The sequence below is a fragment of the Symsagittifera roscoffensis genome, chromosome 2, assembly GCF_963678635.1.
Source record: "Symsagittifera roscoffensis chromosome 2, txSymRosc1.1, whole genome shotgun sequence".
In the NCBI taxonomy this organism is placed as follows: domain Eukaryota; kingdom Metazoa; phylum Xenacoelomorpha; order Acoela; family Convolutidae; genus Symsagittifera; species Symsagittifera roscoffensis.
The window spans coordinates 9507252-9527011 of NC_087063.1; the positions used below are offsets into that span (position 1 = coordinate 9507252).

General features: G+C 35.9%; 1 protein-coding gene across 2 annotated transcripts in view; it reads right to left on the minus strand.

Moving 5' to 3' along the window:
• The window catches only part of LOC134838864 (inositol 1,4,5-trisphosphate receptor type 1-like), a 466592-nt gene that overhangs the window by 53087 nt on the left and 393745 nt on the right, over positions 1-19760 (minus strand). For both annotated transcript variants that reach the window (XM_063854157.1, XM_063854158.1), the window contains 8 exons: positions 19642-19662; positions 12459-12603; positions 11251-11398; positions 8217-8669; positions 6861-7132; positions 4328-4505; positions 3136-3980; positions 1968-1988 (listed from right to left, as the gene is read on the minus strand). In XM_063854157.1, coding sequence (XP_063710227.1) covers positions 1968-1988; positions 3136-3980; positions 4328-4505; positions 6861-7132; positions 8217-8669; positions 11251-11398; positions 12459-12603; positions 19642-19662 — 2083 coding nt within the window. The remainder of the gene's footprint in view (positions 1-1967; positions 1989-3135; positions 3981-4327; positions 4506-6860; positions 7133-8216; positions 8670-11250; positions 11399-12458; positions 12604-19641; positions 19663-19760) is intronic.

The window sequence follows — 19760 nt, forward strand, 5'->3', positions numbered from 1 at the left end:
TTCTGCTGGGAATTCTGTAAGCTAAAGTCTGTGTTAAACTTAAAAACATTCACACGTTTTTTTTGCAAACTCAAAAAGAAGTCAAAAGAACAACAAACCGCAAAAAAAAATTGAGCTTGAACAACTATGAATTTTCCGAACAAAAAACCGCACAACCCAAAAAAGTGATAAATCAATTAAATCATTCACTCTTAAAATGTTTTTCATCGTTGATATAACTACTAAAAATGACCCTTGAACGATTTTTGCGAAACCGCAGAAGATAATTTAAAACACAGAGGCGAAGCTGCGGTTCGCAAGCTTCTACGAAAAAACCATAAAGAAGCAGTTCTATGAAAGCCACACAGAGGCAAAGCTGCGCTTCGCAAACACAAGCGAGAACACGACAAAAAAGCAGCTATACAAAAAGAGAATGTACAAAAAAGCCTCAATTAAAAAAAAATCGGCTACGTCTCGGATTCATACCTACGACCTACTGAGACCTAGAAAATATGAGTCTCACACACTAACCTCTCACACACTAACCACTAAGCCAAAAACGCTTAATTTTGACAAACACTAGCCACAAAAAAAAGCAGAAAACAGGTGCTATGCGATTTCCAATGCTACGGTAAAATTTCCATACAAGTGAATACTTTCAATGAACGGTTTTATTTGCAAATTAGGTAAGAAAAAAAGGGTTCGTACTAATCCACCAAAACTCGCCAGCGTGAATAATAAAAATCGAAATAAGCATCGCGCTAGCATAACTTTTGCTATGCGTCGGATTCAAACCAGCGACCTCAAGTTTTGGAGTTTCAACTCCTTCTCAGCCACGGACACTTAACGCTCTTAAACTTTAGCCACAATTACAGCAGCCAACAGATTCTATGAAAATTCGAAAGGCCCCCAAATGAGCACTTTCCTTGGCGAGTTTGACTAGAAAAAAAAGTGTTGCTAGCGTAAACACTGACCATAGTCATCATACAGCTCAAAATTATCAATGGACAAAGAAACGAAAAAATGGAAAAAAATTTCAATTTTTGAGTTTCATGGAAGAAAATAAATCACTGCGACTGACTTTTTTCGTCAAAATCAAACAAAATTAAGGTGACTAGTTATGTGGGCAAATTTTTATCCCACAAGGAATTATAAATTACCCACCTTTTTCGGAGTTAAAATTCAGGCGCCATTTCCATTTCTATAATAATGAGCGTAACCTTGCCGAAACTTGGAAAATAAATTGTACATCGAATTTCAAAAAAAACATCACAAAAATCCTTGAAAAAAGGCCACCTAACTAAGTGAAAATTCACATCGTTCATTAACACTTGAAAATTTGATGAACGGTCAATTGGAAGCTGCAGTAGATGACTAACAGTAAAAATCGGAATGTTGGCAACATCGACAACCCTCAGCGCCATTATCCATTCGAGCATCGTTCTTTTTCAGTTACAATCTTTTGATACTTTTCCATGTAGCAATACTTAGTAACTCAATTACTGGTGACAAAATAAGCGTTTGCTTCAGCTCGACTTCTGATTTGCTGGGCCAAATTGATTTTGCCAACAAACTCGAATATTCTTGAATATTCTAGAATATCCTATGACATGATGAAGTGTGCATGAGAAGCAAAAGGGAAAGGACAACAGAACAGAGGTGGTAGTTGATAATAAAAAGGAAGGAGGCAGTAAATAGAAAACAGTACAAGACCGGGCAGCATAGGATTCAGTGTGCACATACCCATGTTAGGTGAGGACCAAACCAGACGTCGCTTTCGGCCAATTGCACTTTTTAGGACAACGGCACTCAAATCATTAAACTTAGAGATCATCATCATCATCATATACTCAAAATTTTAAATATCAGTCCATTGCTTTGCCGTATTTGAATTATGGTATCTTTGATTTTAGTGCAATCAGTAAGTCAGTTGTCCTAAGTTGAGCTTGGCCGAAAGAGGGTAAGTATAGGAAAGATAAATTACTCACTGAAATTAGTGTGACTCCTCGCTGCAAACGTTCACCTCGATAAAAATCACTCGAGAGCCGTATCGCTTTACTCTTATCAATTAAATAGGAAATAACTAGAAGGTTCTGGATAGTTCTCGAGTTAATTTCTATGCAAAATTGAGCGTTGAAAACCTCCAAAAAACTTGTTTTTAGAAAATGCATTCACTGAAATCCCTTTCATTTTTTGAATTACATGTGCAGTGCAGTTTGATATTTTTAATGTAGGAAATGTTCGAGTAAGATTGATACGAAACGGAGTAGAGCAAGAGGAACTCTTTCTGTGCACAAAAGTGCATCGTAATATTAACAAGACTACTCGTGTCAGGAAAAAGCACCGAAAACTCCTACAGTTTTTTCCAGTGTATGAAGCAGTTTTCGGCAGTAAAATTTTTTTGGTAATATAGAAAAAATCTGAAATCAATCAGAATGCCAATTTTTTAACCAACCCCCCCTCTTGAAAACTGGAAATGCAGTGCGCATTTTTTTATTACAAACTGACGATATTCAAACTTCTACAACTTTTGCTACATTTGTAGCTCACATTTTTTTTCTATTTCTGAGCTTAGGGTATCGATATACTTTTGTTGAAGGATATTTTTCAAAAATTTTGATTTAGCGTCGAACCTTCTTTGGAAACAAAAGCCAAACTGAGCACAAAGATTCTATACCTTTCTTCGTAAAATTTCTTTAAGATCATGAAAAACAGTTTAAGAGTTCTCAATTTTCTTCGGATGCCTATTACTGCCAATGGGGAAACTATGGAAGGTTTGCAAAGAAAATAGGCCGGCAATATCTTGCAGTACATACATGCTGACTTGTGACTAGTAAAAAAAATAACTGAAACATGGCCCAGTGTTTGACTCCGATGCAAAATAAACTAAAATACATGAAAGTTTATATCAAGTAGTAAAAATTTGGAACACACAGGTTTCATTAAAAAGAACAAAAAGCCAATTTTGATAAGATTTTGCTGCATTTTCAATTTTCAGACAACCTAAAGACTTTAAATGCTGTTTGAAAATCTAGCTTTTGCAAGCATTTTTCAAATACGACTTTCGCTCATTTCAATCAATACTGTATGTTCCAACTTTTGCAACTCTCTAGAGCTTGAAAATTATGATGATTAACTCGATCAGTTATTACTAACCCCTGATGTTAGAAACAGGTCCAAATTGTGATGAAGCAACATTTGATTGGATGCGTTTCCAAAACAAAACGACTGCAGAAATTTATGCGCATAGTACATAAGCTCAACCATCTTCTTGTCATTATATCGGTCATACGTAATCTTCAGTAGTTCCATAACCGCGTCATGGGCCTTCAGATTCTTCAGCAATCTTTGCTCGTGCTTTTTTGCCACTTTCTTTCCATGTTTATCTTTCTCTACGCATAGATTAGACAGACCAATCAGGATGAACTTAATTTCTTCGTACTTTTGTCGGTTTTCCGAAGTTAGAGCCGAGTCCACAGGTGCGATTTCGACTTCTTTTATTGCATCTTCAATACAATTTGGCTTCTTAGAAGGAAGTTTGCTAGCTTTTCTCGACTTCTTTTTTTCTTTTGATGAGGATCCTGATGCTGATTTTGATCCACCGCTGTCATCATCTTTCGCTTTATACACCCACAGCTCACTTTTCTCAACGTGCGATCGCAGTCTGTCCAAGTTTTCACGAATCATGTTGAAATTGTTCACGTCTTCCTTCGAAATCAGAAGCTGCACTTGTTTGAACGAAGTCAACACTTCCTGTCGCTGCGTGAAATGTCGAAATATCAGCTGAAGAGCTCCGGACACCAGAGGCAAGTAGGAGTTCATAGTGAGAAACAGGAGGACTCTGAGGAACACTTTGCCGTGCTGTCCGTCCAGATCCAAGTCCGGATACTCCCAGTTGTTTTGAGCTGTGCAGGGAGTGGCGGCGGTTGTTGGACTGCCACCTGTACCACCAACTAAGATGTTGGACCCAAATACGCCTTCTGCACGAGTTATCACATTTTCTAAAAATTTAACAAATCCATATTAATCTTATAAATCATGCAGTAAGGAAATACGAAATTGAGCTAGCATAACAACAAAAAAATCTCATGATCTATCATGAGATGGTTCTCCATTTTAGAGTCCAGTAATTATTTTGGACATTTTGTCCCAAAAAATAAAGTCTAGGAAGAAATCATGGTAGTAAAACCTTCGAACAATAGTTCATAATTTAAAAAAAGAACGATTAGTTGAAAAGGTTTTTTCGAGGAATCAGGATGACAGCATTTGGATATGTGTTCATATCAATATTTCCAATAGCAAAAACCAACTTAGCCTCGAAGATGGTAACTGCGAAATAGGGACTCACTAGAGAATTGAGAGAAATGTTCGGTGCTTCCCAATTCCTGCTCGTTGCCTACTCCGTCAACAAAGTTTTCGAACTTCTTCGCCAGGTGGGTTATATCTTCATTGGAAGACGAGAACTCACACTTGAAGATAGACAGCAGACACGATATTCTGTAGTCCAGTCTCACATTCAATATGAACTAAACAAAAAGTAGAGACTAAATTAGGGATAAATCCGGAAAGAACATTGAAGTCCAACATTTCATGGCGGCGTGCGCAGTATTTTATTGACTAGGAGGGGGGAGGGGATTTAATCATTTTCAAACCGTTTTTTAGGTCAGCTATCAACCCCAGATTGAGGCAAAATGTTCCGCACAGCAGTCAATTTTTTTGAAATGCGTTTTTTAGTGTTTTTTGAAGGTTTTAAAAAAATCTAGCTTTTTGGCGCACTTCAAAAAACGCTAAAAAATAGGATTTGTACAAAAAAATTGGCTGCGATGGAGCACTTTTTGCCTTAAATTGGTAATTCCGGGGTTCCAGCTGCATTTTGACCTAAGAAAAAATTAGCAAACAAAACTGATGCGGCAGCGGTGGTCCTTTTGGGCACACTATAGATTTAATCATTTTCAAACAATTTTAAGATTGAGCAAAATGTTGTTCGCCACAGAGGCGAAGCGGAGATCCGTATCACTTACAAAACAACACATCCATAAAACACAGAGGCGAAGCTGAGCTTCGCACCACGTGCGATACAAAACAAGAAAGCCCCTAAAGATGAAAAACCGAAAATGTCGAAAAAACTATATCTATCAAAACGAATAAGGCTAGTTTAGATACAAAAACTTGCCAAGACAATAGAATGTGAAAACAAAATCGAAAGAAAATTTGCCAAGCTGTAACAAAGTCGAAAACATCTTAGCAGAAACCCTTTAAGCCGAAAAAAAAACAACAAGACTTGTGACTAATAAGTTATGAAGTCCCTCTCACCATAAAACGCATACAAAACACGCACATAAAAAGTTTTTTAGCTCGTCGAAAGACGCAATATGAGGGTATAAAGCCGGTTTAAAACAGGCCGAAACCTTTCAAGATAAAAAAGGGGCCGTAAAACAACCAGATAGAACTTGTCATGAAAAACTATGATTTTTAATACGATTTTAGAAATTTGTGCGATCCAGAGGGGAACATAACAAAAAATTTCAATTGAAACTACTAAAAAAAGGCTACTAAGCCGATAAATATATAAAATTTACCGTAAATAATTGGTCCAGTCAGGTTCGAAACCATGATATTTTCCGTTCCAGGCGCTTTCGTCAACTCCAGACCAAGTACGCCGGAACTTTCTGAGGTCTACTTGAATTTCATTCAAACCAAACATTTGAATATTAAAAAATAGCCAACAGACACTTGGAAAAGACTCAATGAACGCAATTGAACAAAAAAAGGACTTGTTTTTCGAATTTCAAAGAAAAAAACGATGCCCCTAAAACTCTTTGAATTTCTGGGTCAATTGATGACTGGCGTTTTTTTGGATCAGAAAACTGGATCAGTAGGTTAAACTTTTATTTCGCTGGGAAACCTGAAAAATAAAATCTAGAAAGTCGATCAAAACTAGAAGTCGATCACAATTTCCGTAACTTTTTAACTATCGCTGTTTGATAGTGCAGTTAGCCATCATTTTATCAAAGGAAATGAACTGAATTTAAAATTCAAAAGACAAACCGTGAAAAACTAAAATTAAGCTTGAACAAATTTGAAGACTGTTAATGGAAAAATCACAACAAACATTTTATCGCGACCTATATAAGAGTCTGAACAACGTTCATCGACTCTAAAGTAGCAACGGAACAAAACCTACGGAGCGAAAACTAAGACGACAATTATCTTTGAGCAAACATCAGTTGAGCCGAAAAAAAAGATTTTGTATAAAAAGTTTGAAGTCCCACTTAAAACTACAATGAACAACACTTTCAATTTTAATAAAAAATAGTTTACAGCAAAAGAAAATCCGCAATGTCGCAACTAAGCCGAAAAAACTTGAGCACACAAATGAAAGTCCGACAATCAATTTTTACAGGAAAAAAATTCAATTTCAAGCATACTAAAAACAAGCGTCGGCCGGGACTCGAACCCCTGAACCTTAGGCAACCACGCTATCTTTAAACCAAATGGAACCAAGTCTGGAAGTTCCTAAGGTTCAGTAATAAAGCAAGTAAAATTTGTAAGAAAAGTTGATCAGGGAAAAAAGTCTGATCCCGGTTACAAGATGTTTGCTCTCGCAAGTTTAATTATAGAAACCAAGAAAATTTCGCAAAAAAGCAAAAACTCAATATGCGACGATTAAGTTAAATCATTGGCAATTAATTTTAAATCCCTTTTCATTATTCAGCTTCCATATCCTAGAACTATAAAAATCATTTTGCTCCATCACGATAGCAATTGGTTAAAAAATCACAAAACTTCTCGTTTACATTAAGCTGGACGCAGTTTCTCATTTAATAATTCCTTTCTCGGCTTAAACTGTTCGAAAGCAGTTGAAAAGTTTGACTTCAAACCTCCAGAATTTCTATGATCTTCAGTTTCGTCTCCTGCTCTAGGTCATTCTTCTCACTGCCGTATGTTGTATTCTGTACCGATTCCGAGTTCACATCGGTAGCTGCGGACCTCGAATTGTAGTCACTCTGAATGTTGGAACCCGAGGATGGTGATGGTGAAGACGCTTGCTGCTGTTGGGTCACATGGCCTGCGTTCAGCTGGGAAGCCGCCGGGAAATTAGCGCCCATGATTCCCATTTGGACCACCTGTCTGATGATGCTGTTTCCCTTAGCTGAAAACAGACTCAAAGTTTACATGGAAACTGAAACAAAACAATCACGCTAATCAACGCCACACACTTAAAAGGGGTATAAAACATCACGTCACTTCACAACACTTCATTCAACGCAATAAAAAACTAAAGTAAGTTATGAAATGGTGTGTGTTCATGTGAATGGTATTGTGAAACTGGTGAATAAGTAAGCGACTGAAATTTAATTGCTCAGAATCAAAACGAGGAGGCAAAAGACAAAATCGAGGATCATGTTTCGACGTGATTGCTCCAATTCCCTTGGTAGAAACTGAACCCATGATCTTTGGAGAATGCATAGTGGTACGGTAGTAAAAAAGAAACCCACAATTCTTTTTTCATTACTAACAGAGGAAATGAATAAGTGCACTTCCTGCCTTGGTTGCGAAAACTTCAGAGTAATGCACTTATGTCATGTTAATTTTGCATTTTATTACCAAACAAAAATCCCTGTCACAAAAAAAATTTAAGCTCCAACTGTTTCCTAAAGATTATTGATTGCGCCACACAGTGATATTTAGAACTAAGAGCTGCTTGCAAAAGAAATGAAAACTTTGAAAATAAACTTCCAGAGGAGAGCCATTTCATTAGTCGAGCGCAGCTGCAGAGAACACTTCACACCCGAGGAAAAGGTCAAAATCAGCTCAATCAGGAATTAGTAGTATTGCTCTAGAAACCGTGCATCGAAGAAATTGCATTTAGGTGGCCGAACTGGAATGAAATTTGGAGCAAAGCACTTGTGAACAAACCGTGATAAGTTCAGGTGGATCACATTCTTCATAACAAGATTTTTTTGCCGCGTGGCGTGCTCCTTACGTGGGTGGGGGTGGGGGGAGGCTGGGCTTTTATTTTAACAGAAAGACCAAATGCTCAAATTTTTGTACCACTCAAGTTCCATAAATTGTCCAGAACTGGCTGATTTTTAACGCAATTCGCTTTCAAATCTTTGAATGCTGAAATAAGATTGCCATTTAAACAAATTTTCTAGCATTCGGTCTTCCTAGAATGAGGAATGATTCCACCCTTGTTAAAAAGGACGAGGACACCTGATGTTTTGCAGACAAACCTTCAGTATTTGCTCGACCAAAACCTTCGGTTTCGTGACCCTTATTTTCGGTCTGCTGATTTTCAGGGTCAATTGGTGTGAACATTAATGGGACAAGCAAAGCAGGCATTAAACTGTATGAAGTTTTTTGAGCTGTAATTCCTGAAGTATTGAAGAAACTTGTTTTTTGAGCTGCAATTCCTGAAGTGTTGAAGAAACTTGGACTCTTAGGTACAGAATTAGGAGCACCAAATACTGAGAGACCTCGCTTTCTGTGCACAGGGTGCGACCAGTCTTTTTCGGCCGAATTACTTGTCGGCACATATGAGGCTGAAGTAGCGCGAGTAGCAGTAGGCTCGCGGCTTTCATGCTCGCGTGACAGCGTACTTGGACACCAAAACTGGCGGCAAATTTGAGCTGCCGAGATGTGGCTTGTTTTGGTAGAAAACTCACGAGTATTAGATCTGTTTATTGCTAGAACACAGAGTTATATGCTCTAAAACTTGCATCTTATACTTTATAACAGATTCAACAGACAGTTGGAAAACTGTAAAAAAAAACTTAAGGAAAAAGAAAAAGTTCATTTTGTCAATATTTTTCGATTTTCAAAGAAAAAAGTATATGACGTTAAAAATCTTCAATTTTTTTAAAAATTGTTATGACTCGCACATTTTTCTAATAACTTACCCCATTTAGAGAAAACTGAGAACAGGTACATTCATGTTTCAACTAGAAGTAATTCTGGTCTTTCGTGACCTTTGCACTTTTGGTGTTCGATAGTGGAGCTTGCCTTAATTTTAACGAAGGAAAGGAACAAAACTTAAACACAAATCACTGGTCAAACCGCGGAAAAGTAAATATGAGCGTGATCAAATTTGCAGACTTTTTTTTAAAAAAATCTTCACGACCTATATAAGTGAAAATACACTTAAAGCAGTCCAAAATCTTTTCAACAAGTTTTCTAAATGATTCGTCTCGAAATGAACACCAAAAAATTTACCTAGTGACAAAATTTCTGTCATTGAGTTTCATCGAGGGTTAAAATCTCCGTCAGGGGAAGAAAACGCATACAATAATTGGGAATAAAATGATATTTAAGTCGCTGGGAGGCTTTTATTGCGTGACCTTAACTATGCCGGAAATACTTGATACGGTTTTCAGTTAATAAAAACAGGAAACACAGATATACACATAATACAGTTTCATTGTAGCGCAAATACTATATAGGAAGAAAGACACTTGGCCATCAATCTTTAAACTCATCAATATTCGAACAAATAAAAACACCCCTCAAACTAAAACACCCTCATTACAAGTTCTCTGAAAAAATTTCAGGCCAATTGTCTTCTCTTCCTTTTTTCACCCGCTAAGACATTTCAGAACACTACAGCTAAATGACTTACCACCGAACTCTAAGTGCACAAAACAAATGCTTTCACAAAACTCAAACAATAGAAGCTTTTTAAAACTATGCGATAGTTATGCCTGTATGCTATCATGATACATATACTGAATTTCAACTCATGGTTAGTTTTAACTTAAATTTAATTTATAAATGCTCAGCAACAATTTTAAATGAGTTCAGTCAAACTATATGAATGGAAAACACTTAAACCTATATGAATAGAAAACTACAAAATCTGAAATAAAAGAATTAAAATTTCTATCACGTCAGTGCTATAATGGCAGTCAAATCGAAACATAGTCCTTAGACAGTTGGAAAAGTGTTACTGAACTCGAAGTCAAAGAATATAAGATCAATCGACTCTGAATAATTAAGAGAACTGGATCAAAAGATGATTTTTTATCCTCTTAACATCGCTAGAAAATCAGAACAGAGCCAATCAAAGATTGGAAAAGAGTAATGAACGCAAGTAAACATAAAAACACTGACATTGTTTTAAAAAAAATCGAATTTCAAAGAAAAAAATAGATCCGCTTTAAGCTCTTTGAATTTCTTGAACGATTTATGATGGGCGTATTTTTGATAACATTAACCCAACTTGAGAAAACTGGATCAACAGGTAAAGCTTTTGTTTCGCTGGCCATTTAAAAAATAAATTCCACTTTCGAAACTAGAAACCGTTCACGTTTTTTCGCGCCAATTCCATGTTTGTATTTGGAGAGTGCTATTTACGTAACTTTCAGTAGATGAATTTCAATTCAACTCAAAAAGTGCATATATACATAAGAGCATTCATAAATGCATCAATATGTATGAATGCACATCTGTAATTATTAGAGACGTTTGTGCACATTTTAAAAAGTTTCTTGCAAAAAAAAATCAGCAAGACCTATATTAGAGCCTTCACTACGTTCATTACTCTTAAAAACTTATGTGTCAGGGATTTGACCCTTCACACCAAAGTTCCCCTTTGGTACTATTTTACGACATCGTCTCGCCCAGCTGACCCAAGAAAAAACCTAAAATTGCCGGTATATAAAAATTTTGGAGCGCGCGCCCAAAAAAAAAACAATTTTTCGGCCAAACCCTTGCAAAAAAGTGCCCAAAAATGCCTTTTTGCACTGTTTGTTTAAAAACTTGGCCTGCGGCGCAGAATTTTTCCGAAATAGGGTCATTATAAGGTTCTAGAAGCGCTCGGAAAATCAGTTTGGCCGACTTAAAAGGTAATCAAATTTTTCGGCTATTTTTGAAAATTCGAACCCCCTCCCCTCGAGAAACCCTAAGATCCGCCCTGATTTAAAAGAATGGCCAAATTGATCATATAGTTTAGATGATATTTGTTGCGTATTTTATTCAACTCAACGCACGTCATCACCACCATCTGAAAGGGGATACATGGTCTTGAAGTGAGCTATTTTCAGCGTAATTTGCAGGAAACGAAAAAGGGAGTTGTAAAAAAAAACTTTCAGACAAATAAAAAAAAGCATTTTTCAAAATTAAGAAGTAGCTTCCGCTAACTTTTTAAAAAAAAAAAAAAAACTAAGTAGCTTCTGCATGCAAAGTATTTGCGAAATAAGTCAGTTGGTCTTTTTAATTTTTTGTCTATCCGAACTGTTTCTAACTTATTTTAGTATATTTGGAATGACTCACTTGCATCTAGGGTTCTATAGTCGCACTTGGCAATTCCCTCGGAGCCCACTGAGCAGTCAAGTATAGACAGGAGAGTCCTCGTCAATTTGAGGAGGTCTTTGAAATTGTAGAAACCGAAATAGATCAAGTGTCGAGCCAAGTTCACCACCTGAAACGAGAGACGGATGTACAAAATACGAAACATAATTCCCGCCCCAATTTCTGAACATAGCCACTGACAGTTGGAAAAGAGTAATGAACACAAGGAACTTGAAAAAACACCGATTTCAACTTCTGAATTTCGGAGAAAAAAATAGATGGCCTTATAGCTCTTTGAATTTGTACAAAAATTTATGCTGGACACTTTCTTTGTCTAAATTAATCCAATTTGAGAAAGTTGAATCAATGAATTAAACTTTTATTTCGCTGGGAAATCCGATGATAAATTTCCACTTTCAAAATTAGAAGTCGATCACGTTTTTGCTGTTCGATAGTGGAGTTTGCCTTCCTTAACAATAGAAATGCACTGAATTTGAAAAGAAATCACAAGTCAAACCGCGAAAAATCAAAACTGAGCGTGAACAAATTTTGACTTTTTCCTGAAAAAAAATCAGCTAGACCTTTATAAGAGTATTCACTACGTTCATTACTCTTAAAAAGCGAAGCAACGCACCTAACGAAGTATACCATATATACTGTAATCGAACAATTCATAGGCAATTTATTTTTATTCAGGGAACCATCTATAAACTTTAAATCCGACCATCATATTCTTACCAAGACAACATTATTAATGGCTTATTTAGCTTTACCACAGATCCTACCCTCGAAATTGACGTTGGTTTCCGTCGCACCATTTAATCGCAACTTTCATTTCCCCATCTTCCACATTAACTTTTCCCTTAGCTCTGAATATTAGGTCGGAAAAACTAGCCTTGAGCCATTAAGAACGCCTGTCAACACGCTTTTATATTTTTTTCTATGAGGCGATTTATTTCAACCAGGAAAGACCGTAAATGGATTCACCATAGGGCCCGATTTTCGAATTCCTAAAGCGACAAATCGCTAAATGTTCAACTGACCGAAAGTTATTTGTTTTTAATAGAGAAACAAAGCTCAACAAAGGTCGTTTTGTCTCATGTTTCATTTGCTGAGTATTTCAGACCCCAGCTGCACAAAAATGACAAATTCTGTTATTAACATCAAAAAATAATATCGAAAAAAAAAACCTCGAATGTGAGTTTGTTTCTCTCTGCATTCTCAAACAGCTCCTTGGCCACTTCTTCCAAATAGTTGCCCACGAACTCGATCGTGTCCGAGAAGCGAGGCCTCGTCTGCTCGTGCGATCTCTCCTCCCCCTTCTGAGTGTCGTAGCTTAAACACAAATACATCAAAATCAACAAAAAATAATTAACTTTGCCTCTTAACACTCAGTGGTGTCCATCCAGTTAAATCAATAAAAGCAAATGTTTCAATCAAAATTATCTGAGAATTGAAATAAAAACTTTCATTTCAATAAAAACCAAAGAAGTTGAAAAGGTCAAAGAAATTTAAAAATCACTTGAAAAATAACGAAAGCTATTTTGTCATTTTTAGAAAAAACTAGCATTGCTGATTTTTTCTTATTTCAAAAAATGCGCGCTTTCAAGCGAAAAAGAATCTCTTAAACTAACCCCCTCCCCCCTTGCAAAAGGGCGAGATTCGTTACTGGGGTACAAAAGCACATACTTTCAATCATTTAGTTATAGCATTCTAGAGAGGGCAATTCGTTACTAGGTACCAAGGGGGGAGGGGGGAGGGGGAGTAGTTAAAGATATTTCGAAAAACTTTCTCATCCAGACAAAACTTTAAGTCACATTCGTGCAATTGACAAACTTTTCATTTAAATAAATTTAACTTGGAAAAAATTTAAATTAATTTAACTTGTTTATTGACTAATTAAAAGGACACCACTGTAAGATTAGAAAATGGCTGATAAATTATCTAATGGTCATTTTTTTCAATCTTCAAACTATCGAACAAACTACATGTCTAGGCTTCGTTTTGTTCCAATTTAAAATGCAGTCAAAAAATCTACCCAAGTCGAGGAATTCTTAAGCGAAACACAGTAAAAGAAAAGCATATCGCCAGAGTATTTTGAAATTCCAATCTCACAAAAACAACACGCACATGAAAAAACAGAGCAGTAAAAATTATCAGGTAGGTTCGATGCAACCAGCATGCTTAGAAAGAGAAAAAGAAAGGTAATCTTCTACTCCAATTTCATTTCTTACATGTCCTTTTGAAACGGTAATGACAATTTCCCACTTTTTTACTAATTAGTCTCAAACGACAAGGGATGATGGATTAGAAGAGGATCTTCAACTTGTAAATCTCATCATCCGCAAATTCATTACCAACTTATTCATTCTCAGGTTACTTCATTCCAGGTAACTTTTTTAACGCCAAATTATCTCGTCTTAGTACATTTGGAAAGGATCTCGAAGTGGAAGAACCAGTTTTTAAAACCCTTTCTTCCTCCCCTTCGCCCGGAAATTAAATAGTACTTTTGTACTGTAAGCTGGATTTATATAATAATGATTCAAGTACCAGATGAGTAGGAAATTGGACAATTATATCTCATTAAATTTGGTAAATATGCACCAAAAGTCTGAGCAGGTCTCAATGCACGGCGGACGAACCGGTAAAAAGAAATACCAAAAGCTATCCAGCAGTGGCGAAGCGCATACAAATGGCTGGATTTAAGTGAAAACGCAGCACGAGGTATGCAGACAGTCACTATTGTAACTGCTCTCTAATTTTTGAGTGCCTAAAGAAATCAGCCGCGGGAACTCTACAGGGGAACTCAATCTAGTCTAGCAAGGCTAAATTGGTCTCTTGGTTTAATACCTGGAAGAAAAATTTAAAAAAAAACCGCAAAAAGACAAAAATTGCATCATATTTATATTGGCACGTATGATAAATTAAGCCTAAATTGTCACAAAAAAAGCATGAAAAGTTTACACGCGTTGGTCGATGTTAAAAGTGAGTAGAGTTACGCACAATCCATCATTACTTCTATTAGCCTCAAGTCAACAAGCCCCCGTCGAGGGATCTGAGAACAAAAAAATTGGGGCGGTTCAAATTGAATTACGCTCCCGTCCATTCCGAGGCACAGAATATCGATTAGGATAATAATCATGGGGTCCAATTTGCGAAAATATGTTTGCATATATTTTTGACTTTCTAATAAATCCAATACGCTTGCACACCATTTGCGAGCTCTGTTACCTCCCCTCCCACTGTCAAAATTTAACTGCATATTGAACATATTCACAATGCTTTGAAAATCGGCATTTTAAAATTAAACCATATCTGAATATTATTGCCCATCTTGACTTTCATCAAATATCCATAATTGCTTGCAAAAGTACCAGTGAAATGGAAAATAAACTATAGGGAAAAGGAGAAGAGCCCATTGTTTCCGCTGCGGAAACAAAATTGGAATTGAAAAACATCGGTTATAGCCTTAACCCAACGATCTGCCTCAATGAAAAAAAAAACAAGCAATAAAAAAGTGTCATTGAACTTAACAAAACAAAAGACTTAAACCTGTGTCTCAGAAATTGCTTCTCAGTCGGCTGCGATCAAGCATGAAGAAAAAACACAGATAGAAAAAAAAACAATTAAAACTGAGGCAGAATCTATCAAACCGAAAAAAAAACAGTCAGTAACTAGGTCAAAAAGTTAGCCTTTTCGACCTGTTTTTTTTTCGAAAATTTATGGAAAAAAAATTTCTCACTGTCTTAGCTCCTAGCTAAGACTGAGAAAACCTAGACAACAGACAGTTGGAAAAAAGTAATAGACGCAAGGTAAAAGGAAAAAACAATGACCTGTTTTTTGAAAATTGTTAACTTTCGAATTTCAAACTAAAACTTATATGGCCTTACAATATTTGAATTTAAGAACAAAACATCATTGACACTTTTTTGATAAAATCAACTCATTTGGAGAAAACTGGATCAATAGATAAAACTTTAGTCCGCTGAGAAGCTTAAAATTCAATCCACTTCCGAAACTAGAAGGCAATCACGTTTTTCGTGACCGTTACACTTTACTGTGCGGTATTGGGGTTTCTTTCTTTTAACCAAGGAAACGAAATAAACTTACTGAAAAAAAAATCACCAAGACGTATATAAGAGTATTCACTACGTTCATGACTCATAGAAGCTCCTTGATTTTGCTGATTCACATATTTTCGATAAAATTACTCCCCGAAATGAGTCAAGGATAGCCGGTCGTCAAATACAGTCGTTCTTGTTTCCGGTGCAATGAAGGGATCTGAATAAAAGTCCAAAAATGCGATAGTATGGGTAAACAGAGGCGAATGAGAGCTTCACAGAACTTGCAATACAACACAAATATAAAAACCTATAAGTCGAAAAAAATTCAAATGTTGAAAAAAAAACTAGGTGAACCAAAACTTTCACGTCTCGATAAAAAAGCAACTAGGGGCCCAGCTAAAACTGGAAGTTCGTGTTTGATGTTCAATGAAACTGCTATACTGATGCGGTGCGATAAATATAATTTCAAAAATTGGACTTTGTCCAAAACCTTAGTTGTTTTTCTAATAAACAATGAGAGGAGTAACAAAAATTTGAGATAATCAATTTTCCCAACGAGATAACATTTCTCTTACAAATTAGGGAGTCACCGCTTCTGCAAGAAACATTATCGCAACCGGTTTTTTCAATTGACCTTTTCATCTCAGACCGCCTAAGCAAGGAAAATTCTCAAGGCCAGAATTTTCGATTGAACACAACCTGAGAAATGGCACGACAATTTTAGCGTAACACAAAAAATTCCAAAAAAAACTGACTAAGTTTCACATACTTGACTTGTTTGAAGGCCATAAGTTTTTCTTGAACAAAATGGGTACAGCCAATTATAATGGTGGGCTTTCAACAATCTGTTCTTTCGGTTAAACCTATGATATCAGATTTGGCAGGATAGTTAGCGAGAGAAGTCCAAAAAACAATCTAATTTCGAATGAACCCAAAACCTCAGATTTGGGAGTGTAGTTCAATAAAAAACTCAATAATTTTTTTAAAACAGTGTAGTCGCATAAAAAAAATGAGCTTACCACAGCCCGTTCTTTGAATTGAATCCAAACTCTCAGATATGTCAGGGTAACTTTCGAGAATATTCAAAAAGATTAAGCAACGGTAAAAAAAATCAAAAATAAGACTTTTCCGAAGGCCATAACTTTTGCCTAAAAAGTTAAGAGTGGTTGCTAATGCAGGTAGCTTCTCACTGCCCGTTATCTCAATTGAACCCACAATATCGGATTTGAGAAGTTGTTTTCGAGAAAAGTCTTACAGTTTTCGACAGAACGGTCTTAAACCAAAAACTCAGACTTGAGAGGCATAGTTTTCGAGAAAACGAAAAAAATCAAAAATATGAGTGATATATTACCGCAGAATTTTGCGAAGGCTGCAGATGGAGGGGTCAAGTAAAAAGAGACTTTACGGGAGTATACAAAGCACTAAGGTGAGAAAACAATCTTACAATTGATACCCCTTTTTCGAAAATCGCAAGCAGTTTCTGAGATAAACTTAAATTTTTTCAAGTGATTCTTTGAAAAAAAAAATCATCAAACCGATTGCTAAAAATAAAACTAATTTGAAAAGTGCGGAGTGGAAACTTGAAATTGTGTTTCTCTTGAATTTCCAAATATTAGGTCATCAGGCCGATAAAAATAGGCCAAAATAATGTTGGCTGAGGAATGTGTTTTAGCTAAGCAAAAAATACAAAGAAGGAAATACAAGTCAAGGTAAGTAAAATTACAAACTGTGGGAGTAAATATAACACTTCAAGCAACAAAAAAGAAAAATGCGCGCAGCATAAAAAACGATCCCAAGATGTGACAGCTGAAACGACTACAGATAAGCAGAAAAATAATTGGCCGACAGTTTTATTCCAACAGAAAATTTTCCGATTGAAAAAAAATCTTAAGCTTATTATCAGCCAATTATTTTCGCTTTATTAGCTCGAAATTGGACTAAATATCAAAAACTTCGTCGGTTTTTCTCAAAACTTTTACAAAAAGGTTTAATGCCGTTCGAATCACGACTGCATGGACTTTAATATGATATACTATTCGAACCCTTCTATTAATTATGGTACTCGATTTTGAGTGGAAAACAAAAAAATTTAAAAACACTTGAAAATTTAAAATACAAAGTTCCTCCCCACTTCCGGTGATCGGAACAAAAACAAGATCAATACTCATTTTTTTAAACTTACAGTGAAGCGAGCTTTTTCGCCATTTTTTATTTCACGCCGTAGAACGATTTCAATTGAACTATTTTGAACATTTTCATTTGTAAATCACATGTCCAAAAATTAAGAATCTACCAAAAATTTATTTAAGTCGTCCGTTCACAGAAATCAATTTCGAAATTTTTTGTCTGAATAAAAAAACACAGCCTAGATGAATTAAGACGTATTTCATTTAATTATAACATTTAAAAAATCCGTTTCAGACCAACGTTATAGAAGAAAGTAGCAAACATCATAAAATATCTGCAGAAATTTCCATGATTTACGACTTTGACGACAGCCGTTATTTAAGACTTTATTTCCTCCTCTGGTCAGTTGACTTGTCAAAGAAATTTGGCGTTTTCCCATTCCGTGGGAGAATTTAACAGACATTGAATTATGTTAGCAATACTCTTGGGGCTATAAAATTCAATGTACATGTACTGCAATGTTCAAATAGTCTAGAAATTCGTGGAACAAATTATAAATTGAACGGGCGGTTTAGCGAGAGCAATTCATTATATTGTTCTCAACACAAAAGGCGACGGTCAATTTCCAAATTCAGAGCTCAATTTTTTTTAGATAGGTTAACTAAAACGATACGAAGAAAACGCAGGCGGGTAGGCCACTTCAAAAGTTTTCAGCTCTTCAAATTTTATCAGCATTAGAGCCACAACTGGCAACCTGTCAAGTCTTAATTCACTTATGAAGTAGAATTTATAGCCCATTGCCACCAAATCTGAAAAATTAGTTAGCACATCTAATTGATTTAACGCTTTAACCAGATCTGGATGTTGAACTTTCAGTTTTTCTTGACCTGTGGATAAACAACTTCTTCTGGAAAAAAATCAACCGGACAATGGCCATGTTAAACGTGAATGTTTTTCCCTAAACCTAAATGTTCTCCACTAAATGACATTCTATGCGGAAAATCATTCTCGTTTACTAAATGCATCCCTGTGCAATCGATATATTGTTTTTTTATTTTGACAATTTTAACTTCTGCATTCCGATCAGTTAAAAACATGCTAGACAATTTCCAACTATTTTCAACTTAGGGTGAGATTGTCAAATATATCTGCCATTATTCGCAAAAAGCATGCCATTGCAAGAAAAGATGTGATTAAAAGATAGAATCATATCGGCGCAAGTATGATAGTTGGGTTGCTAAGTTACAAAAGGAGCCCCAAAAACTAATTGCCAATCAAATTTTATAGAACATTATAACCACTTAGATCATCCAAACCAATTTTTCTATACACTGTTAAAATATTGCCGCGAATAATTTTTCATGCTTTTTTTTTTAAAAAAAAGGGACCCAACTATTATAGTTGTACCATCACATCAGCTATCAGACATTTGATGGTCAGTTGAAACAGTTTGCTTATATGAGCCTACTCTGTATATCAGGATCAAACCTACTTTGACAAGAGACTCTGATTTTACGTTACTCTTGCTTTAAACTAGGTCAATCACCAAATTTTATTTCGCTGCAGCAAGCCAACAGAAAATAATGAACTAAAAATGTTTTAGTTTACGATTCATCGCATGCCGGTCCTCCTAATACGTAAACATCCTTGAGGAACGGCAACGACTTATCTTAAAACCAGTTAACATGACTCCCCCTCCAAATATATATGCCACAAAAATCGTGGAAACATCCCGAACACCAAGTTCAGTTGGCTGAAAATGGTTATTTTAGATAGTTCTTGAAGGTATTTTTTGGATGCCAAATTAGTTTAAAAAGCTCTTTGATCAGCCTAGCCTATTTATGCGATGCTGCATAGTGGTGGTTGTTCAATTGTTGTCTGTACTTTAAAAGAGTGATTTGCATGAATTTGTTGTATAATGAACCATTTTATCTTAATAATTATATATTAGGATTAAAGATGTTAGGTTGCATCCAAAAATCACTTTCTTGGCTGTCGGCTTGCTGTTCAGTTCAACTAGTTTCCAGGACAACACCAAAAAACAAAGTTAAAAAATCCTGCTGCCGCTTGCGCTGGCTGAAGGAGCTCGCGGCTGATTTGATGGGCAGCGCGCTTGATTGGTTTCAAAAACCAGTAAATCAGCAATTTAGAAAATCAGTGTCGAATGATGTCGCATACTTACTAGAGTCTCGCGCATTGTTCACTGAAACGTATTATGCCCCCGTCAAAACCAAATAAATCTTGATTACATGAAACTTGTCCAATCGAAAACAAACTTGAATTTCACTCAATTTTTTTCAG